This window comes from Coccinella septempunctata, chromosome 6 (assembly GCF_907165205.1).
Source record: "Coccinella septempunctata chromosome 6, icCocSept1.1, whole genome shotgun sequence".
NCBI lineage: Eukaryota > Metazoa > Arthropoda > Insecta > Coleoptera > Coccinellidae > Coccinella > Coccinella septempunctata.
In genome coordinates this window covers 25,727,272-25,751,495 of record NC_058194.1, presented here as the reverse complement: position 1 = coordinate 25,751,495, position 24,224 = coordinate 25,727,272, and the positions used below count along the sequence as shown (strand labels likewise).

The following is a 24,224-nucleotide window of genomic DNA, read 5'->3' as shown; positions in this document are numbered from 1 at the left end:
TAAACATATTCTCCTCTTAATTGGATACATTTATTACAGCGAACCTACAACGTCTCTAGACCTTTCAAAAAAAATGTTTCTTCTTGCTCTGCACACCAGACCTCCACAGCTTTTGTAACCTCCTCGTTGGAAGAAAATTTACGACTTTTGAAACTTTTTTTCAGTTGAGGAAAGAGATGATAGTCGGATGGAGCCAAATCTGGTGAATGAGGGGGGTGTTCTAGTAATTCAAACCCTAAATCACGAATTTTTTGCATGGCAAAATGAGATTTGTGTGCAGGAGCGTTGTCCTGCAACAACAAAACAACTTTGGATAGCTTTCCGCGTCTTTTCTCTTTAATTTTTTCCCGAAGAGTGGTCAGTAATGTCGAATAGTAATCTCCGGTTATTGTTCTACCCTTATCCAAAAAAATCAATCATGATTACTCCATGGCAATCCCAAAAAACTGAAACAAGAACTTTTCCAGCAGATTTTTGGACACGAAATTTCTTAGGTCTTAGAGAACCAGAGTGTCGCCATTCCATCGATTGTTTCTGGATCGTAGAAATGTACCCAAGTCTCATCCATAGTAACAATTCGGTTTAAGAAGTCCACATCGTTTTCAAATCGAGCACAGCGAATCCGATGCTTCTACCCTTGCACGCTTTCGGTCAACATTCAAACATTTGGGGATCCATTTTGCAGCAATTTTTCTCAAATTCAAATTGACGTGAACTATATGATGAACGCGTTCGTATGAAATATTCAGTGCTTCAGATATCCGTTTTAGCCCAATTCGACGGTCTGATGAAATTATGTCATGAACTGCATCGATATTTTCGGGGACTGACACAGAAACTGGCCTTCCCGATCGGTCATCATCTTCAATGGAAAATTTACCTGTTTTGAAGCTTGCAGTCCAATTTTTCACGGTCGCATACGAAGGACATTGATCACCAAGGGTATTAAGCATATCTTCGTAAATCTGCTTACCTCTTAAATCTTTTAAATATGATGATGGCTCGATACTCCAATTTTTGGATTTTCACAATTTCGGTGGACATCACCTTTCCTTTTATTGCTTAACTCTGATTTGCTTTTTTGACCTCAAACTTCACACCGACACTTCTAATGAGTTATTGTTCGTTGCTATAGTAACGAAATATTTTTTTTTATGCATGGAACTGGTCTAGGCTAACTAGATATCAATACATCCTCGAAAGTTCGAAAACTTTAACGAATGGATAAACTGTCGTTAGTTTTGTTTGAATTTTTGAGGACACTTTATACGTTTTGACGACTGTCAATCAGATTACACCTGGATTTCCAGAGATACATCCATCCAGTATCCTTCCACTAGTCTTTTCATCATAACTAAAAATCCGGAACACTACTATGGTATGTTGGTATCTACTAAAGTGAGATTAAATGCCTGTAAACGTCAAAGAGTACTTTATTGGGGATTTTTATCAGAGCGGACCTGAGCAACTGAAATGACCAGTTATCGGTCCTTTAAGTTTATCGAGTAGATTTAATTCGAGATTAGAAACCAGGCAACAGTGTTTTATCTATTATTAAACTCTCTCTTGCCCTTAGCGGTATAGGTGGACGTAACTATGTTTATACAGGTTATCTATATAGTAACTCTGGTATACTTCAGCTCAAAATACGAAGATTCAACTTGAAAAAATGTTCCTTCTTTCCAAGATACAGAGTGTTTTATCACAGATATTCAAAAATGATTTCAGTCCATTGTTTTAACACCTTCCAATATTTTTTTCTTGCTGTAGAAATAGAGAATGGAAGAAAGTAGCTATCTGCTAAAGCGCGCAGAAACCGAAGAGACTGCAACAAAGAACTCGGGAGGCTGCTGGTTGGGTTGGAGCCCAGTTTTTCGAACATTTCCAGTATTTCAAATCTCCCCACTAGTAAACGTATCGAAGAATATCGCGCGACAAAGGGGAAACACAAAGGATATTGTTGAACTTTGAGTTCCGACCCAGGTTACTTAACTCATTTATCGATCTTACGGGGAAGCTCCAATCAGAAAGGTCATATTGTATAAAGTAGCTCGTTTCCATTGCAATTGTGCTAATTGTTGGAATGGGACGGAATGGATCAATGCTTAAAGAGCTGCCCTAATGCCGCAATCCCGGCTCCTCCACAGTCCTCGATTTTCCCGAACAATGCCTGGGTCGGACTTCAGAAATTAGTCGCTCTATCTTCCGGACGTAATCTTGGGGGTGGGATATGGCTTCTGAGGGAATACTTGTAAGGAGATATCATCGGAGGGCGATGTGTAGTTGGCGAATTTATGTGATGTATGTCGGCAATAAAAACGAAGATGAATACGGGAATATTGAGTCATATGGTCATGTTGACAAAGAGTCGTTTTATTGTTATACATATGTCGATACGCTCTACTGGCAATCAGATGAAGCAAAAAATAGGGGAAGATCTGGCGAGGAAATGAAGCCATGTCATTGTTGGGGAAAGTCGTGAACAATAATTTTCATATTGTTCATATGTCATATTTGAACTTACCAATGATGAAGGAAATTTGTGAGGGTCATTGAAAGACTGTACACATAAGTTTAATAGTTTCAAAAACTGACAAATATACTTTTTTATTCAACTTTCGTTAGTCCAATATCCAATGTTAGAGTAGAAAAAAATATGATTTCAGTAGATGGTGATTTTTGATACTGAAAGGTGTATTACCCCTGTGATTTAGAATACTACAGAAGAAAGAATGGAAAAACCTTTTTGATGTACCTAATTATTGTACAGGAACTACTATGTAATTGTTATTTCTTCTTTTTTCGTAAGATGTGTAGGTTTAGATATTATTATTATTATTATTATTATTTTTATTTGAACTGGGGTCGCTGTAACACTATTAGCCTTTCGGGGACTGCAACCATGTAGATCTCTTGTTCTCTACCCTACTCATTCATAGGAACCCAAGGAGGTCGTCAATGGTGTTGATAAAACTGACAACATTCTTAAGGGCCTTAGCCTTAGCCATATGAGTGGTTCTTAAGTCCGCCAGCTCAGGACACTTGCATACCATGTGTTCAGCTGTTTCTGCTTCTGATCCACAGAGCCTACAAATCTCATCTGCTGACTTACCCATAAGGTACAAATGATATTTGTACCGACAGTGCCCTGTCAGCAGTCCCACATTAACCCAAAGCTCAGCTCGTGACAACATTAGCAGTTTTCTGGTGTAGGTCGGTGAAATCAATCACGAATTTCTTTTACTGAGTAAAGCCAGGAGTGTTTCTCCATAGGGTTAATCTGTTGTTCAATTCCTATTGTTGGACTGCTGCCTTTTATTGGTATTTTCCAAGCCCACAGAGAGGTTCAGGTCCAGCAGGTATCCCATGTCAGCAGAGATCTCTGGCAGTGTGATTCCAGGGAGCTCAGCGTGGCCTGGCTTTCCGTGGTGATATAGATATGCGCACCTTTGGGGTTCATTTTAAGACACTTCTGAGCGCATACAAAAACAGCCAGTATCTCGGTTTGTAAAACAGAGGGTTCACCTCCCAGGGAGATCCTCAGTTTAGGTCCATATACGCCAATTCCGGTTTAGATATGGTTGTTTGTGTTTGAAATTGATATCCATGCTGTTATAGCTGAGGTGAGTGATTTATTCTGTCGTTTTGCAACATTCTGTGAAAATTTCCATTATGGAATCATTGGTTTCTCCAAGTCTTTGATCTACTGCTTTGAATTTATTTTTACAAACCAAACTTCTGTTTGGGGGTTGTTCCGCATAAAATTCCATTGCTCTAACAGCATTACAAAATGCAAACATACCAAAATTACATAATGAAGGAATGATCACGCCTCAACATGTAGACTATGAGTACAATAATAAGAATAAATGCAGATGCATACCACCCGCCGATATGGATATCAACAGGTGTTACGATCTGAATTGAACTAGCCAATTTGCCATCGTCAGGACAACTAAATGGAGAACGTTCCATCGAAGCAGAAGAGCACATGCTGACCAAGGTTTTGGTCTCATTTGACATCGCCAGAGCAACACAGCTCCTTCTCCGATGGAAAAACGCTTGGAATTGATGAAATTGAGTGTCTAGTACTGGAGTCTCATCGAGTATGAAACAAGATCCGGTTCAATCCCCCCAGATCGAAACTCAGACGAAGAGAAGCATAGGTCAGGTCCAATATTTCCTCTAATTCAGTAAGCTGGCAACTGGCAACATGCGTGTAAGAATTGAGAAGGTGGGAGCACGTTCAGTTCACGGCAGAAATGATAATATAAGATCTACACTAAACCATTTCAAGTGGGATGCTTCTTATTCCATTCATCTATTGCAGTATGTGAACGAGGTTGAGAGTATCGATAGATTAATTAATTAATTCAATCATTGCTGAATCTCGTTACCGAGAATAAATCTACAAAAAGACTGAAAAACCAGAGTATCGGTGCGATCAAACTTATAATTTCCTAGGGCTGCTTGCGACTGTGTGCCATCCTGACTGAAGAGACTCAACCGTCACCTATAGATCCTTCCACACTCTGGGCATAGATAGTCACCAACCAGATCTGGCCGCCGCTGTATTCTTCTCGAGTCTCCATTATAGCTGTGGACCAAAGACCTCCATTGTCATCTGTCTAACGCTAGTTGTTCCCAGTTATGATTGGCATTAACTGATTTTAGAGATTGATGTAGTATATCCTTAAACCGCTTATACTGGCCTCCTGGTTTCCGGGCTCCCTCTGTGAATTCGCCATACAGAGCTATTTTGGGGAGTCTTGTGTCTTGCATCCTCAGAATGTGGCCGCTCCATCTGAGTCGGGCCCTCGTTACTTGAGTCTCAATTGTTATACAACTCGCGCGCTGCAAGACTTCTGCATTTGAAACTTTGTGGAACCATCTGATGTGCATTATTTGTTTTAGATGACGTTGTTGCGTTTGTTCAAGCTGTTTAATGTATCGCCTGTAGGGAGACCAGCTTCCGTAAAGAAGCGTTGGGAGGACCACTGCTTAGTAAATAGCTGTCTTGGTCTTCAGATTGAGGTTGTGATTTTGAAACACTCTGTCCTTTAGCTTTCAGAATGCTCGTGATGCCGAAAGATTATCAAAAGATAAATGAACAGAAAAAGAAGTTTTAGGACCAATAGCAACAGCTTGGAATATTCATGAAAAATATTTTTAGATTCATATGTAGATAAAATAGGTTTTACTTCGAAAATTGTGCATTTTTTCGACAATGCACTGTCATAACTTTTTGTTGCGGAATTAATGGGAAAATACATAAATGGAGTTTTGAAAAAAAAAGTTTCTGACCATTAAGTACTAGGGTCAGTCCTGGCTATCCTGAAGACTTTTGTGGAAGGTTAAAACAACTCATTACTGATATTTGTATTGGCTCAAATTCAAAAAATTACAGAATCGGTTGAGTCGTTCGAAAGTTATCACAAAATAACTGAATTATGTGGATATCATTTGCAGGCACATATCTTCGAAAGGGAGCTTCGTAGGAAAAAATTTAACCATTTCTGACACCATCGGTAATCAGAAACTGTAATTTTAATCAGTTTTCTGGGCGCAGGGCGCCGAAGTTTTGTCACGCAGTGTAATTATCGACTTTTGGGATGAAAGCTCCTCTGTCAGATAATAACCAACAATTCCCATCAAACGCAACTTCGGATTCGCAGAATTCAATTTAGCCTATGTACCGCAAGAGTCAATATCATTCATTCCGTCCCGCCAAGAGCGAAATGGAATATTAATTTTCATCAGAACTGTGGCACAAGGATGCCTATCCAAATAAAAATAACGATGCCGTTGATATATTGCGCCGTTCTCTCCCTTCCAGCTCTATAAACTAACTTTAATAGGATTCTAGTGGAACAAAGGATTAATTTAGAGTAGCCGATTTGTCATATCGTATATAAATTTTTCTCGGGGAATAAATTAGAAATATGTGTCCCGGAATTCACTATGACCGTAAGCGCTCCGGCCATTAGATGATTGCGACGAGCTCAAAAGTTCCCCCCTAAAAACTGTAAATCACAATTATGAGCCGCTCGAAGGGTGCCGCGGAGCCTGAGGCTATATGGGAGATTCACCCCTGATGATGTGGAGGCATTTGAGTCATTTAACAGGATGACACCGTACTCGATTTGAACGTATTTTAGACGAATTATTTGATGGAGTGTGATGTTCAAATCGCGAAATTTATGTTGTTGATCTTGTTAAGTTTAATGGGGTGCGAGTTGTTATTCAATTATTCGTTTCTGAGTCATGATGGGATTGATACGAAATAGTTATTTTGCGTAGAGCGAAGTCCCCTTTTTTTCTCTATGGAAGTTAAAGAAAACTTTAAACATATTATACGATTTTCACAAAATGAGTTATTAAACCACGACACGTGTTTTGCTATCACAATAGCATCTTCAGGTGGGTCGAGGTAAGGGTAAGGTACCCTTACACCAAAAAGATCGAGATTTTCGAAATCGAGTTTTTATGCTAGGATGGAAGCTCAGACAACGCTGATTATATAACCGGAAATCCCAGTTTGATCAGACGAATATAAAAGGAGATATCGCAGATTGAAGTTTGCAATTTTCGAAAAATTCCATTTCCAAGATGAAAATCTAATTGAAGGGAGATAGGCTTTCGAAATTGCTGGCAATAGATTCAGTGTGTTCGAAAACCTACATTTGCTCACCAAACTTTCGTATATCTAACACCGTTTACCAGAAAATCAAATTTTTAATTTTTCCATTATTCAACTTTCGAGTTAGGTTGTATCTAGCAGAAAAATCATATTAGATATAAACGTGATACATTATCTGAAAAAGCAACCTTTCTAGTGATAAATCTCGACATTTCATCCACCCCGGCGCAACCGTTGGGTCTTGAGGAAGTTTAAACTGACCCCATCTTTATGGGAATTTTTCGAAGGTCAACTTGCGAGTAGTTTTTCTTACAGGAAAATTATCGTAGATCTAAATGTGATACATATTCTGAAAGAGCAACTCTTCTAGTGTTAAATCTGAGAACTTCATTCATTTCTGTACCACCGTTCGGTCTTGACGAATTCTCAAGTGAAATTCGCAATTTTTGAAAAATGCCATTTCCTAGATGAAAATCTCAACGAAGGGATATAGGCTTTCGAAATTGCTCGCAATAGCTTCAGCATGTTCGAAAACCTATATTTTCATACCAAAATTTAAAATATCTGGCCCTGTTCAGGAGAAAACAATTTTTTTTGTTTTTCCACTTTTCATTTTCGAGTTGACTTCGAAGAGCTCTCCGGATTGCAATTTGAATCATTTCGCTATTGAATCATCAACTGTTTGGTTCTCTAGAATATTCAAAACAAATTCAATGCACTCCATATCCGCAGACAGTCATAGAACATCCTGAATTTTAGACAGAGTAGCAAATGGGTCATTTTAGGGGGGTCTGACCCCTTGCTCATTTTTGACCCAAAAAATCGAGATTTTCGAAATCGAGTTTTCATGCTAGGGTGGAAGCTTAGGCAACGCTGATTATATAACCGGAAATCCCAATCGGATCAGACAAATATAACAGGAGATATCGCAGATTGAAAATTGCAATTTTTGAAAAATGCCATTTCCAAGATGAAAATCTGAACGATCAGAAATAGGCTTTCGAAATTGCTTGCAATAGATTCAGCGTGTTCGAAAACCTATATTTTATACCAAACTTTCCAATATCTGACACCGTAGAGGAGAAAATAATTTTTTTTGTTTTTCCACTTTTCATTTTCGAGTTGACTTCGAAGAGCTCTCTGGAGTGCAATTCTCTATTGAATCATCAACTGTTTGGTTCTCTAGAATCTTCAAAACAAATTCTATGCACTCCATATCCGAAGACAGTCATAGAAGATCCTGATTTTCAGACAGAGTAGCAAATAGGTCATTTTAGGGGGGTCTGACCCCTTGCTCATTTTTGACCCAAAAAATCGGGATATTCGAAATCGAGTTTTTATGCTAGGGTGGAAGCCTAGGCAACGCTGATTATATAACCGGAAATCCCAATCGGATCAGACAAATATAACAGGAGATATCGCAGATTGAAAATTGCAATTTTTGAAAAATGCCATTTCCAAGATGAAAATCTAAACGAAGGGAGATAGGCTTTCGAAAATACTCGCAATAGATTCAGCGTGTTCGAAAACCTATATTTTCATACCAAAATTTCAAATATCTGGCCCTGTTTAGGAGAAAATAATTTTTTTTGTTTCTCCACTTTTCATTTTCGAGTTGACTTCGAAGAGCTTTCTGGAGTGCAATTCTCTATTGAATCATCAACTGTTTGATTTTCTAGAATCTTCAAAACAAATTCTATGCACTCCATATCCTAGGATAGTAATGGAACATCCTAATTTTCAGGCAGAGTTGCTAATATGTCATTTTAGGGGGGTCTAACCCCTTGCCCATTTTTGACCCAAAAAATCGAGATTTTCGAAATCGAGTTTTTGTGCTAGGGTGGAAGCCTAGGCAACGCTGATTATAGAACCGGAAATCCCAATTCGATCAGACGAATATAACAGGAGATATCGCAGATTGAAATTTGCAAATTTTTGAAAAATGCCATTTCCAAGATGAAAATCTGAACGAAGGGAAATAGGCCTTCGAAAATACTCGCAATAGGTTCAGCGTGTTCGAAAACCTATATTTTCATACCAAAATTTCAAATATCTGGCCCTGTTCAGGAGAAAATAATTTTTTTTGTTTTTCCACTTTTCATTTTCGAGTTGACTTCGAGAGCTTTCTGGAGTGCAATTCTCTATTGAATCATCAACTGTTTGGTTTTCTAGAATCTTCAAAACAAATTCTATGCACTCCATATCCTAGGATAGTAATGGAACATCCTAATTTTCAGACAGAGTAGCAAATAGGTCATTTTAGGGGGGTCTAACCCCTTGCTCATTTTTGACCCAAAAAATCGAGATTTTCGAAATCGAGTTCTTATGCTAGGGTGGAAGCCTAGGCAACGCTGATTATATAACCGGAAATCCCAATTGGATCAGACAAATATAACAGGAGATATCGCAGATTGAAAATTGCAATTTTTGAAAAATTCCATTTCCAAGATGAAAATCTAAACGATCAGAGATAGGCTTTCGAAATTGCTTGCAATAGATTCAGTGTGTTCGAAAACGTATATTTTCATACCAAACTTTCCAATATCTGACACCGTTTAGGATAAAATAATTTTTTTTGTTTTTCCACTTTTCATTTTCGAGTTGACTTCGAAGAGCTCTCTGGAGTGCAATTCTCTATTGAATCATCAACTGTTTGGTTTTCTAGAATCTTCAAAACAAATTATATGCACTCCATATCCGAAGACAGTCATAGAACATCCTGATTTTAAGACAGAGTAGCAAATAGGTCATTTTAGGGGGGTCTAACCCCTTGCTCATTTTTGACCTAAAAAATCGAGATTTTCGAAATCGAGTTTTTATGCTAGGATGGAAGCTTAGACATCGCTGATTATATAACCGGAAATCCCAGTTTGATCAGACGAATATAAAAGGAGATATCGCAGATTGAAGTTTGCAATTTTCGAAAAATTCCATTTCCAAGATGAAAATCTAATTGAAGGGAGATAGGCTTTCGAAATTGCTGGCGATAGATTCAGTGTGTTCGAAAACCTACATTTGCTCACCAAACATTCGTATATCTAACACCGTTTACCAGAAAATCAAATTTTTAATTTTTCCATTATTCAACTTTCGAGTTAGGTTGTATCTAGCAGAAAAATCATAGTAGATTTAAACGTGATACATTATCTGAAAAAGCAACCTTTCTAGTGATAAATCTCGACATTTCATCCACCCCGGCGCAACCGTTGGGTCTTGAGGAAGTTTAAACTGACCCCATCTTTTTGGGAATTTTTCGAAGGTCAACTTGCCAGTAGTTTTTCTTCCAAGAAAATCATCGTAGATCTAAATGTAATAAATCTGAGAAGTTCATCCATGTCTGCGCAACCGTTCGGCCTTGAGGAAGTTTTAACTGAACCCAAATTTTTGGGGATTTTTCGAAGGTCATCTTCAGAGTAATTTATCTTCCAGGAAAATTATCGTAGAGGTAAACGTGATACATATTCTGAAAGAGCAACTCTTCTAGTAATAAATTTCGTACTTTCATCGATCTCAATGCAACCGTTCGGTCTTAACGAATTTTTAAGTTAACCCATCTTCTTCTGAGTCAATTTTCGTTGACCTTCCTAGAAAATCCTAGAAATTCCAAGAAAAATCATCGTGGAAGCTGAAAGTCTTTCATCGACCTCAGTGCAGAGGCACATATACGAGGGGGGAAGATATCCCCCAAAGTATCCAAAGTAACTGGAAGTTGCAGAGAATTGTTATAGTTGAAAGAACGTCTTGAACTCATCCAAACAAGTTTTCAGAGAAGCAATTCCAGTAGTCACGACCTACCTTGTCGTGAAAGAACCTGTAGATTCCCAACAGTTGAACCAACACTTCTCTCATTCCTGCATAAAACCCTCATTTCCAACGAAAACGTTACAAACTTAGTCGTTCCATTCCAGCCGGGCTGGAAATCGAAAACAATTAATTTTCGCAGACAATAACATCTTGATGAGTCAGCTTTCTGAGTTCGAGATCTTTCCGACAGTAATTTACCTATTACTTCCGAATCCAGCGATTCAGCCATTGCTGGGAGTCAGTTGGCCTGCTTTGTCTGGAATCGATGAAGTAAAATTATCCGAAATAGCATTTGCGAACAGATGAAATTCTCTTCGAGGGTAAACGCGACCGATTGAATTGCTAGGGGACCCTTGGAATCGATGGATTTAACGTCGATTTGAGTCGATTGGGTTCACTAGAAGAGCTCCGGTATCGGGAGTATAGCTTCAAACTTTTCTAACTGCTATTCCACTTCTTGAGCTGGCTTCAAACCGAAATATGTGACACCAGATGATGCAACCTGCATATTACTTGAAATAATATCTTCACTCATAAGATTAATCTCATAGAAAATCTGAAGTTTAGAGCTACTCATTTAGCCAGCACAGACTTTCACGCTGATAATATAAACGAAATTAAAAGTTTTTTGATTAAGAATAATTATCCTGTATCATTGATTCGAAGAATTTTAAACAAAAATGATTCAACACACCTAAAACCACTACTAACCACAGCTAAAAGATATTTTAAGATTCCCTATATACAGGGTTTATCTGAAAGGGTGAGTCAACTCTTAAGAGATCAAATCCTTGAAATTGCCTTCAAACTAGCCAATACCGTCGGGGGATTTTATTCCAAGTTGAAGTCGAAAACTGCTCTTGACTTGAAATCTGGTGTTATCTATAGTATCCCTTGCAGAGAGTGTAACAAAGTATATATAGGACAAACCAACAGGTATCTGAGAACTAGATTGACTGAACACAAAAGAGACTGTATTAATATACACAATCCAGCTTAAATGAAAGATAACAACACTGCATTAGCTGAACATTCTTTCAATGAATTACACTCTTTCGATTTCGATAGTGTTAAGATACCTACTTGATTGCCAAACTAATTTAAATAAAAGGTTGTTTTGTGAAATGCTGGAAATAAAAAAGAAGTAAATTCTCTCAATAAGAGGAGTGACATTGAGAATTTGAACACGGCTTATTACAATATAATCCAAAGAATAAGAAATCTCACATCTTAACGTAACATTAGTCATGTTCGTGTGTCTACATATTGTTTCCTTCCCTTCTTGACATATGTTTATTTTCACGTTGAATATATTTCATTTTCATTTCTGATTAATTCGAGTCAAATTCCGTAGTATAACTGTTATCATAACATCCCTCAATTATTTATTACTGAAGACAATAGAGACCAACTGACAATGTGAGTAGCTTCAATTTATTTCATTGAAGGGTCAATAATAATTACTCTTTTTATATTTATATACAGGGTGTTCCTAAATTGAACGTACAAACGAAAAGGGGAGATTCCTTAAGTGAGTTTAAGAAAAAAAAGTCCCATAAACATGGGGTCGCAAACGTTTCGTTTTCGAGATACAGAGACACAAGATATTCAACTTTATGAATCATCGCTACAGATCAGGAAAATTTCCATAAAAACTGACACTGAATTCATTCACCACAGATTACAAACTGGCCTTCCTATCATAGTTACGAGAATTTCGAGAGAATCGTTCAAAATTTTTTTTCTCGAAATCGTTGGTAGATACGACAAAACTACAAGAGACCGAAAAGTTTAGTATAAGACAAAGCTTCTTTTTACATTTTTTCAAATTAACAGTTGCTCACCAAAAAAGTTCTGCAGAAGAACAGGTTGCAGTGTTCCAGAAAAATATCATCCTGTAGATCTTCTATCGAAATTGCCATGTCACGTGGTGAGAACTCTAAAATGTAATATCTATGCCAAATTTCAGTTGAATATCTTGTGAAGTGTAGATACTATGAGAAAAAAACTTGACAAAAATTCAAACTTCAACACTCTGTATCTCGAAAACGAAACGTTTGCGACCCCATCTTTATGGAACTTCTTTTTCTTAAACTCACTTAAGGAATCTCCCCTTTTCGTTTGTACGTTCAATTTAGGAACACCCTGTATATGTAACCAAGTTGTTAATTTGTTCGATCTTTTTTTCCCTTACTCTTCATTAATGTTTGCTTGCTTTAGTGGATTGTTCGTATACAAAACTTTCTATATATGTTTCCTTCCAAATTGTTCTAATATTTTTCTTGTTGATTTGTAATGCTACCTTCTTTAAATAGCGTCTTAATGTGTACCATCTATTGTAGAGCCCTGAAGACGATTTTAAATAAATCGAAACGTCGGCATTTTGTTAAATTGAGTCTCTTTAACCCAGACCAACAAGGACCCTCTCAACAGTTATCAAATATCTTCGCTGTCGAAAAGAGTTTGAAGAAATGGTCTCTGCGTAACAGAATTTTCTATCCTTTGAGTCCTCAGTGACCTGGAGTAATAAGGCGTCTTGTTATTATTATTGTGAGTTTATGCAAAGATACTAAGAACTTAAGAAAAGGGCCAATATGATGGGCAGACGGTGATAGTGAACGAAACTGAAAAACAATTGGGATTTTGAAAATCTGCGAATTTCTGGTAACTTAAAGCTAGTGATTTCGCCAAATTTATAATAGAATGTGAAAAAACTGAACTGATTGGTTTAAAATCTTATGGAAATCATATTAATTATTCACCAAACTCACCACTGAAAGAGAAAACTTGAACTTCAAGCCTCATAAAAGTTTCATTGCAAGTGATGAAGAAACTTAATTACGTTTGCAAATGCAAACTCCCTCGGTGTGGATTTAGAAGTTACACAGAAGCGGAATATAGTCGTCCCAAGAATGCCAAAGGCTTGCCCTCAGAGACTTTTATATTTGCAAAATTGGTAGTTTCCGGATATGAACCTATATTGAATTACTGGCGCCAAAATGTATGAGATGATTCGAGCTGAGAAACGCTCGGATCCCAATTTATGATATTCACGATATAAACAATTTTTATTGCCCCGGCAATCCGTACGGGAATCGCGTTTTTGGGGGAATATTTGATAAAGGACGTCATTTTGCCCAATTCACAGAATCAGGGAGAGGCATCTTTTCCATAAACTCCTATAGATGGAAAAAGAATCGAATCAGCGTAGTTTGAAGGCTTTCAACGATGAGTTTGTCGAACATTTTTTTTTAATGGAATACCCAAACTGCGAAAAGATCAGCCCTATCATCATTATTCATTGCTGTGTCCCGTTACCGGGAATAAATCTACAAGAAGACAAAAAAAATTTAAAGGTGCCAACAGACTTGTAATTTCTTAGGGCTAGTTGCGACTGTGTGCCTTCCTGTGACTGAAGAAACCCAACCGCGACCTGCAGACCCTTCCACACTCAGGGCATGGATTTTCACCAACCAGATGTGGCCGCCGCTGAATACTTCTGGAGTCTCCATTATAACTGTGTACCAACGACCTCCACTGTGACCTATCCAACGCTAGTTGTTCCCAGTTATGATTGGCATTAACTGATTTTAAGGATTGATGTAGTGTATCCTTAAACCGCTTATACTTGCCTCCTGGTTTCCGGGCTCACTCTGTCAATTCGCCATACAGAGCCATTTTGGGGAGTCTTGTGTCTTGCATCGTCAGAATGTGGCCGCTCCATCTGAGTCGGGCCCTCGTTACTTGAGTCTCAATTGTTGTACAACTCGCGCGTTGCAAGACTTCTGCATTAGAAACTTTGTGGAACCATCTGATGTGCATTATCTGTCTTAGATGACGTTGTTGCGTTTGTTCAAGCTGTTTAATATGTCGCCTGTAGGGCGTCCAGCTTTCGCTTCCGTAAAGAAGCGTTGGGAGGACGACTGCCTTGTAAACAGCTGTCTTGGTCTTCAGATTGAGGTCGTGACTTTGAAACACTCTGACCTTCAGCTTCCAGAATGCCCGTGATGCCGAATTGATACGGTTGTGTATTTCTGTGTCTAGGTTAGCCCTAGTATTTATGAAGCTTCCCAAGTATGTATTTGAACTGCTCGACCTGTTCTAGAGTTTCATTCTTCAGGCTGATATGTGTTTGAAGGCTTTCTGGCGGACTTACCAGGATTTTGGTTTTGTCGATATTGAGTCTAAGGCCTAAAGCTTCGTATATATGTTTATAGGTGTCCAGCATTATCTGTAGATCCTCTGGGCTGCTAGCTATAAGTGCGCAGTCGTCTGCATATTGAAGTTCCGTGATAAACTTTGAACGGATTTTTGCTCTGAGGCGCTTCAGCCCTATATCACTTGGGGTCCTTCTTTTTTTTTTGAAGAGCTGAAGGTTGTAACTCATCATCAATCGGAATTGTGTTGAAGGCTTTCCTCCCTTGTTTTTTGAAAAAGTAGGGAGATTTTTTTTAAGAATAGTTTGGGATTCTTCATTTTCTTGGGTTCGGGTACCCACTAAACTTTTTTTTTCCAGACATTTACATGGAATTATTGGGTTGAGCCAATGCGAATATTTATTCTTGAGATTCTTTCAGAAAGTTTCTATACTTATCTTGATATTTCCCCAATTCAAGTAGTCCCTCTTTTTTCCACAAACTCCCATTCTACCTCTGTCTTCTTGCGGTCATAGTCCACCCCTCGGTAATGTCCACTTCAAATCTATCTCTTACACAGCTTGTTGTCTGTCTTCATAGGTTAAAAATCATACTATATCTGTTTCTGACCATTGAATGGATCATATTTCGTAACCACAGAACAATCAGTGGTCCAAATGCATAAATTTCTCAAATAAATGCATTGTTAAAAGAACCCCGTTCGTATTGAAAAAATATGCCTATTGAGTTAGTTAACCTGATTTAAAGTTTGAAGTTTTTTTCGCGAATCCATCAAACAGTAGGTAGCTCTTGACGAAACTGCTAACAGCACAAATTTGAGAGTGCATCGAACAATCGACTGTAAAAAGTCCCAGGACAACTTCCAGACTCCAGATCCCTATTACGATACTAAACAGTTCGAGTTCGAGAACTTCATAACGAAATTCAAGCAGTATTTATAGTTGAGTAGATATCAGATCGTATCAACAGAATTGGGATTGTATTGTGGAAGTTTTCGAACTGCAGATTCGCATTTACACTTCCGGTTATTCTTCGACAGATCACAATTCAGTCTGAGTTTTCCTCGGAAAATTCATTGGAATGGAATATTTCAAAACATATGCAATAATATATTCGATGGTATGAAAAAAATTTATACCAACCTAACCAATATTCTACCCCAGGCAGTTGAAGCTCCTTCAAGACCTGTAGATGCCTAAAAACTTCTATTTCTGCGGATATTGTTCCAAACTGGGAAGAGAGATTATAATTTCCACCATTAATGGAGATAATTATTAGGATCTGATTAAATTTTCAATCGAAACATAAGATTACCCTAACGTTTCAAATTATGCATTTCTATATCTGAATTTTAGGCCCGGTACTTTCACCTTCGAATAAATTTTATTCACTGTCAATAAGTATCTGTCAAATAATTTCCTCTCTGAAGGATACCTTATTTCGGTGATTTCAGATGAAATTATTTGACGAATAACAATTCTATGAAAACACGGTATACTACTTTTCACTGATTGATGTAAAATAAGACACCGCATTGTAGAAATTGTCATAATTCCAACAAGAAAGCAAATATTTCGTGAACATCACATCACACAAAGAATAACCATACATCAAGAATCTAAAAAATTCAACCAATAATGACGTACCGACATTCGATCTATGACAAATAAACTCCTATTATTAAGTTTCAATGACAGATTTATTCTATGAATAACACTATCTGAAACTGAAAAGACAGCATTTTCACTTATTCTATGAATAAGACTTATCTATCGAATAAATTTATTTATTCGCACGTGAAAGTACCGGCCCTTTTTAATCTGTTAGATTGACTTTTATCCTGAACGATATGACAAATCTAATACTCACTTTTCTTTCATACTCAATTACATACTACTTTCAGTAGTTGGTTCATTAATTAAAATAATAAAAATACCTTATTTACTGCGTACAGCTTACACGAGCATTGCTGACTCTTTTGATTAAAAGACAAGAGTTTAATTATGAGAATAGGCTGCTGATCCTATTGAACGAAAATCTGAACTCGCAGACGGCAGATAATGATTGTCAGGAAACAATTGTGAAGTTCTGCATCTAAAAGCTCTGGGGCAGAGATAATAGAGGGATTATGGTCGAGAGAAGCTGCTTTCACAGAGACGTATTCCAAGGAACAGCAACTGGAGATTGGGGGAACTTGTGATCCTTCCTATTGGAAGTCCTCGGAGATATGCTATGATATTTGAGAATTATGTTGTTTCGTGGAACTCGATTGGGATATCCCTTTGGCTATCAATGTATGAGTACTGAAAGTTTTATGATGTTTTTTCTAAGAGGTTTATGAGTTTTTTTTGTTGATATGCTGCAATTACCTTTCACCACATCGTGGTTCAAGGAATTCCATTTTATTCATGTAAAAGTAAATCTAGGAATACAAGTTTCATTCGATTTTTATGGAGAATTTCACTGAAACTTCAAGAATCTTGAGATGCTCAAAAAATCCATGTAGGTATTTGCTCGCAGATTGTCAATTATTTAAATATGTTACATTGCACTGTGACTGTCAAAGCTACACGATCCACAATCCTTCAGTTACAGAGTTTTTATGAACTCAAGTATCTTGAATGGTTGCCGCCTCGCTCCTGCAAGTTTCTGTTTACAGAATTTTATTCGTTGGTAGCGCCCTGTTATCAGGTGATCCAGAGTTTCTTCCTCCTGCACTCCTGCTCCTCCTACACTCGTCAATTTCTGTTAGGCGTTTCCTCGGATTTCTAGTGCGCCAGCTATTCTTCACAAGAGTGGAAAATTCCGAAAAAATTGGTCAACTTTGAAGAGCTATAGCAGCCAGAAAAAATGCACTGGACATATGCTGATTTTTTTTGTGATAGATGGATCTTTTTCAAACAGAAAATTCTAATTTTCATTCATCTACCTCGAACAGTTTATACTTCATGATTTTTTCGCGAAGGTCCAAATTTTCCAATTTTTCATCGACCATAACTTGGAAAATAATTTTTTTTCAGAATATCTGTTTGCATATTCGTTATCTTCGCCCTCGAATTAGTCAATTAGTCGACAGTATAAATTTGGTTTTGATTGGAGATCAAAAATATTTTCCGCAAAAATCTATGGAAAATTTGAAAAATTTCCATTCTTCCCAATTTCCAGCAAAAAAAAAGTATTCACTGAATCGACGGCGTAAATCACGAATACGGAAACAGAATTTTGCTGAAAGGATTAGTTTTCGTGTTATGGTCGATGGAAAATTCAGAATTTTGGACCTTCGCGGAAAAATCATAAAATCTCAACTGTTCGGGTAAGGTGAATGAAAAATAGATTTTTCTATTTGCAAAGGATCAATCTCTATCTTCAAAAAATCAGCATATGTCGAGTGCCTCTTTTCTGGCTGCTACAGCTCCTCAAAGTTGACCAATTTTTTCGAAATTTTTCACTATTAGTGATTTATATCCTAAAATACTAATCCTAGGAAAAAATTATTTAGCTATATAGACCTGGGTCATTTTACTGACTGATTTGAGGTCGTATATCAGGAATATGCAATTAGATTTTTTTTAGTATCAGTATTTTGGGAAATACATCAGTTTTTACTTTTCTGTGCCTTTTCATTAATTATATGTGTAGGCGGGCGGGGTATCTCGCCTTGCCCGTTTTCGGCTCCTCTCAGGTTTTCAGACCAGCAGAGAACTCAATCACACGATGGAGAGAACTGGGACAGGAAGAGGATGCCTTTTCTTTGCCGTATTCGGCTCCTCACGGGCTTTCACACCAGCAAAGAATTTAATCACAGTAGGGGGAGAACCCGGACAGGGCGGAGGTGTCTCTACTTTGACGTATAGCAGATCACCGTATACTCTTGTGTCTCAACAAAGTCGATATTGAAATTGAATACAAGGAATGGAATTCGAATTTCGCGCTCTCCAATTATAAAACAGAAAACTGTTACCAAACAATTTCTCTATATTGACAGTAGGTACAGTGACTCTAACGAGACAGTGGGGGCAATTGGAAATTTAGCAAGAATATGGCGGCTTAGAAGCACAGATTTCAATGCTATGATCTCTAATTCGGAATGCGGATTGGCTCACGTCACGTGACCAAATCCGCCATATTCTTGCCAAAATGATGAAAAACGAGACCACAATTGTCGCCACTGTCTCGTTAGAGTCACTGTAACAGTAGGTACGTATTCAGCGCAATCTCATTGTCAAATGTGTTTTCACTGGCCAAAATGTAGTCGGTTTTTATTACTAGAGTTATGAGGTCGTATCCTATCTTTCTAATCTATAAATCTTTGAATGTGAATAGTAAATATTCCATTTAGGTTTGATTGTCAATGTGACATTTTGAGGTTAATTAGGTAAGGAGTAGTGACTACCAATACGACATTCGATTCAGATATCCTGAAGACATAAATTCGTAACTTTTTAAGCCGCCAACACATATCGTGCCTTCGACGAATGTTAAACCGAACCGGAATCAACTCAAAGGTCGACTGTGCCAGCAGCAACGATTGAAGCCTTTTGAAGTGGTGTGATCCCGAACTTTGTCCGTACAAAGGGTCATACAAATTGATCGAAATGGCTCGGAATCGAGGCTCGCTCACATTGAAAACGTCTGAGGCAGAGCTGGGGCTGATTCGGAAACGATGTCCTCGTATCGGAAAGCGTTTCATTAAAACGACAACGGCTCATTAGCCGCCGCAATTAACTACACAATTGCGCCGACGGGTACCGGAGGGCGCCACCGCTGTCGCTGAATTGGGCGGAGGTGAACGTTTATCGCATCGCTCTCTCTGCGGAAATTGTTATCGGATGCATCGTGTATCCAGGACATACGCTCCGATATTGCCACGAGGCGATTGTGATGTGGCCACTTATAACATGGTATCATCAATCCATATTCCTCCTGCATTATACCCATGATGCTCGTATTGATTGATTCCGTTTCTGCTGCCTGGATTACTGGAAAACGCAATTTTGAAAGGCTGCACGGGGACGATCTCGATTATTTCCGTCACAATTTGGCATTAGGGTTGATAATTGCTCAGAGACTTCATGTTGAAAACATGAACTACAGATCTTTAGATATTGCAGATTAATTAGAGAGACGGATGGCACCCGCCGATAAGAATATCAATAAGTGTTACGATCTGAATTCAACCAGTCAATTTGCCATCGTCAGGGAGAACGTTTCACCGAAGAAGAGCAGATGGTTTCGGTTTCATTTGACCTAGCCAGAGCAACACAGCTCCTTCTCCCCTGTCAAGGCGTGATAATTCCTTCATTACACAAAAGATAATTTTCTCGAAGAAAGAAACTACAACCATCCTGAGATTTCTGGTTATACTGCTTGATTCAAAACTAAGCTGGAGGGGGCATATGGAAATCAGGAAGAAGCTCATTGGAGCACTATTTGCCATTAGACATATGAAGAAGACTTCAGCTCCTTGTTGGCTAGGAAATATGCTCACCTTGTAAGCAGATGACACAGAAATAGCGTTCAGATATCGACGCCCAGAGATCATATACCAGAGACTGCAGGAAGCCATAGATGAATTACTGAAATGGTGCATCAAATGGAAAATACAAATCAATGAAAGAAAGACTCAAGCAATATTACTGCAAAAGAGAAGATTGAGGATGGAAGAGAACCTTGGAGAAGAGGTTGAATGGAAAAATGAAGCAACATACCTAGGAGTGGAGCTTGACAGAGGACTTACATGGAAAAACCACATCAAATGTGCAGTTGATAAAACAAAAGCCGCAATGAGTGGACTCTATTCACTCATAGGCAGAAGAAGTCATATGAATAAGAACATCAAGTTGACGATGATTAAAACTATCGCGCGACCACAACTCACATATGGATCGGCGGCATGGGGCTTCGCAGCCAAGACCCACATCAAGAGAATACAGGACACTGAGAATAAACTCTTTAGAATGGCGATGGATGTACCCTGGTTTGTTAGGAACAAACAAATCTACAAGGACTTGGAATGGAAACCAGTTACAGAATTTATGAAGAGAAAGGCGGAAAGAATATTCGACAAAGCCAAACAACATCCAAATGAGGAACTACGAAGATTAGTCGACTACGATCCAACAGAAGAAGCTAGAAGGTCAAGAACCTACCACCGAAGACCGAGGGATCAGTTAAGGATTTTAAGTAACCAAAGAAGAGCTTAACATATAAAAGCTATAGGCAGCATACAACTATCAACACGACTATGATCGTGTGAGAGTTCAGAAACCATAAGAGTCAACTGGTTAATAGGCAAAATGCCCGGAACCTATGAAGAAGCCGTTAAGGGTTTTTAGTGGGTCTCGAGCTCAAGAGAGTGAGAATCCCTACACTGTTCCCCCTCAGGAGAGGGTGTGTTCGTCTGTCTTGCAGATTTTTCCCCTGCTACACCAAAAAAAAAAAGTTGGCTAGGATTGCCTATTTCTCTTTCTTCCAGAGTGTCCTGTCGTTCGCGGTGATGTTTTGGGGCAACTCCACTCATGCTGCTGAGCATGAGCGGGTTTCATAAAACTTTGAGTGTCCGATCAACGATTTGCCAGTCACTCGAGTTCTAAAACGAAATCACTGAAACCTTTTCATTTCTGACTATATTGAAAAAGTAGCAATTGAGAATAATTGAATGGACGTAGAAACAACATAATTTGATGCGAGAGTGATATTCTGAATGATCATGACTGAATTATCGATTGAAAACAAATTGACGTCTATTCGTCAATCAAGTGTTAATTCCCCGATCAAGCTTTATGAAGCCCGAGTTTAAATTTGTATTATGTTCTGTTCTGAATGCATTATATGCAATATACAATATAGAGAGTCCTACTCAATGCAATGCAATGATTCCAAATGGTTCACGCAGAGCTTTTCTGCATTCCCCTACGAAATTAAGTTGATTTTTTTCTTCAGAAAGGAAATTCAGCATATCTTGATTTTCACATTTGACAGAAAGGTCGATTATTGGTGAAATATTTTTGATGATGAATTAATTAGTCGAAAAATTCCAACCCTACCAGGACAGCCCTAAAAAATGAGGAAATGTCCAACCTTTCTTAGCTTGCACTTGTAAAATATAAGAAAAAAACGGTGGTTATTCCAGAAAACAAGACAAAGATGGCGGATCCCTTTTGAAATCGTAGCCTAATGAATGTTTCACTCCATCTCCAGCTGTAGTTTTAAATGGAACAATAAAACTTTCCATCCCCTTGGGCCTTCCCCTATCTCCATTCACAATCTAACCGAAGGGATTGCTCGAAACAGGTAAAGTTCATTATCGTTTCATTTCAATGGCGCAGACATTAGTTAGAGCCATCCTTCCTTAGGCGCTTTCGATCCCTGCATCCTGATTTCCTGCTATTTAGACTCTTGCCTCCCACACTCAAACTTTGCTCCGGTGATGTCAACGAGGCCTTCGAGTTTCAAACTTTGAGTTTACTGGTGCTTTAACTGGAGATTGCTGTGTGTTTTGCATATATCGAAATTAAGAGTACCGAACTGAACCAACGATCTGCTGTTAATCAATGAAATGGGGTATCCACATATATCAGAACAACTTGAAATCAAATGTTGAACTCCAAAGCTATTTAACTATTATTGTTTGCTTGAAATGTCTCGAGTGTTTATTGTGGTTATTGTGATGAAACTATCGTACTCTTTATTTTCTTGACGCAAAACCTGTATTACCATGATCAATTTCGAATAAGTCCCTTCAATTTTTAAGCTACATCTTTTTAGTAGAAGTAAGGGAAGCTTTAAAATTAAAGACACGAAATTGATTATGAATCTGGTCGTACAGGTAATATTTTGGATCAAGGAAATATAAAGTGCGATCATTTCATCATTTCCATAAACACAAATTTAAAAATAAAACTTGCTGTTAGTGAATTAAATCCTTTGAATTTTGACGTTTGTCTGATCGAATATATACTCCACTTCACTTTTACTATGGGGTCCATCTTTCATCGACAGGAAAAGGTTGTTTACCTCGGTTCCAGATTTACCCAAATGAAATCAACCGAGGACCATGGAAATAAAATTTTCACGCTACGTTGCTTTCCTATCGGAGATTTTCTGCATGAAGCGTACAGCTTACGATTCCAGATATCTTTATTTTACAGGCTCACGACTCTTTAGATTGGAGGCAGGTATAATTTGTAATGCAGCTTTAGGTATTTCATCATGGATGTTCGTTTTATATTTCCACTTCGTCGCAATAAGTCCTTTTGTTTGTTATTATCTATAATGAAATGATAAATGAAGTATGAAGTATAAACCACTTTGAGATGTAATAAGTTTCATCGAATGAAAAAATCCCAGAATAAAAAGGAATCTCAAATATGACAGCAAAAGTTCGAATAACAATGCTTGTAACTAGTAACAACTAGAGTGTGTGGCCAAATTTATAATTCAAATTTACTATTACAGGTTACCATTCGTTCATAATTTTTTTGATAGAGTGAGGAACCCTACACTGTTTTTCAGGAGACATTCCTATTTTTGAAGATACTGCTATAATACTAAACCTAATCTGCTTGTTCTTTGGTTTTGCGAAGACTTGAAGGAATTTCTCAATACAATCTTCATTTGTTTGCAGGCTCATTTGTGATAGTATGGAAGAAAGGAGCCACCTTACTGAGTGCGGGTCAACAAATGATAACAAGAGAACCAAGATTCTCCTTGCTAGGGTTCAATCTTCAGCTCAGAGACATTAGACATTCGGATCAGGGAGACTACACTTGCCAAATAGGAGATGGCTCACAAGGAGACCTCATACATACCATAGAAATTCTAAGTAAGTACACATTCTGTATTATTTATTCTAAGAATGTAATACTATGCATCTTTTACACCGATAATATGAAGAGAAAAGAGAATAGAAAGAGAGATCTCACGAATATTCGTCATAAACAAAAGAGAGGCTGCTTCCTCATTCACAAATTGTACGATATAGCCCAGTAAGATAGACTGTTATGGTTGCAATGGTTAGAAAATGAAGACACTCATCGTCTGTATCTTCATTCCGATCTATTTTCCTTGTATGATTCAGAAATTAGGAACTATCAACCCGCATGAATAATTCAACTTCATTCTCGATAAAGCAAATGGTGTCATTGTAGCCCAGAGTAGATAAGACCTTCCCGAGTAGATGAGGACGCCCTGAAGATCCTTCGAAGTTTCCATCCTAAATACTCCCCCGGGACTCTCGTAGCAATTTTACAACAAATTGTGATCGTTTGTTAAAACTCGAGGAACGTTTTATTGTCGGCTGGCTCTTTGTCTGCAGGTTCTGCGGTTTATGTCCCGCCATATTTACCCTCCATACTGCGCCGCGTTTATTTGACCGAACAAGGGTTTCGCATATTTAATGAGCGGAGCAATTCGAAGGTACGAATGATGAGAGATGAGGAGACATGATGCATGAATTTTGCTTTATGGGAGCCGAAATGAGTGAGTCGGTTTACGATTGTGATTATAGAGGAGATCCTACTCCAGTTTCGATATTATCAGGAAGCTCCAAGAAACGAGAATGATGGGGGTTTCTTTTTACACCTCAGTTATCTCGAAAATGGTAGGTCACAAGAGCTATTCAT

General features: G+C 38.1%; 1 protein-coding gene across 1 annotated transcript in view; it reads left to right on the top strand.

Annotated features, from left to right (window-relative positions):
• Nucleotides 1-24,224, top strand: part of LOC123315671 (MAM domain-containing glycosylphosphatidylinositol anchor protein 2-like) — a 99,199-nt gene that overhangs the window by 51,273 nt on the left and 23,702 nt on the right. The window contains exon 3 of the mRNA XM_044901492.1: nt 23,228-23,425. Coding sequence (XP_044757427.1) covers nt 23,228-23,425 — 198 coding nt within the window. The remainder of the gene's footprint in view (nt 1-23,227; nt 23,426-24,224) is intronic.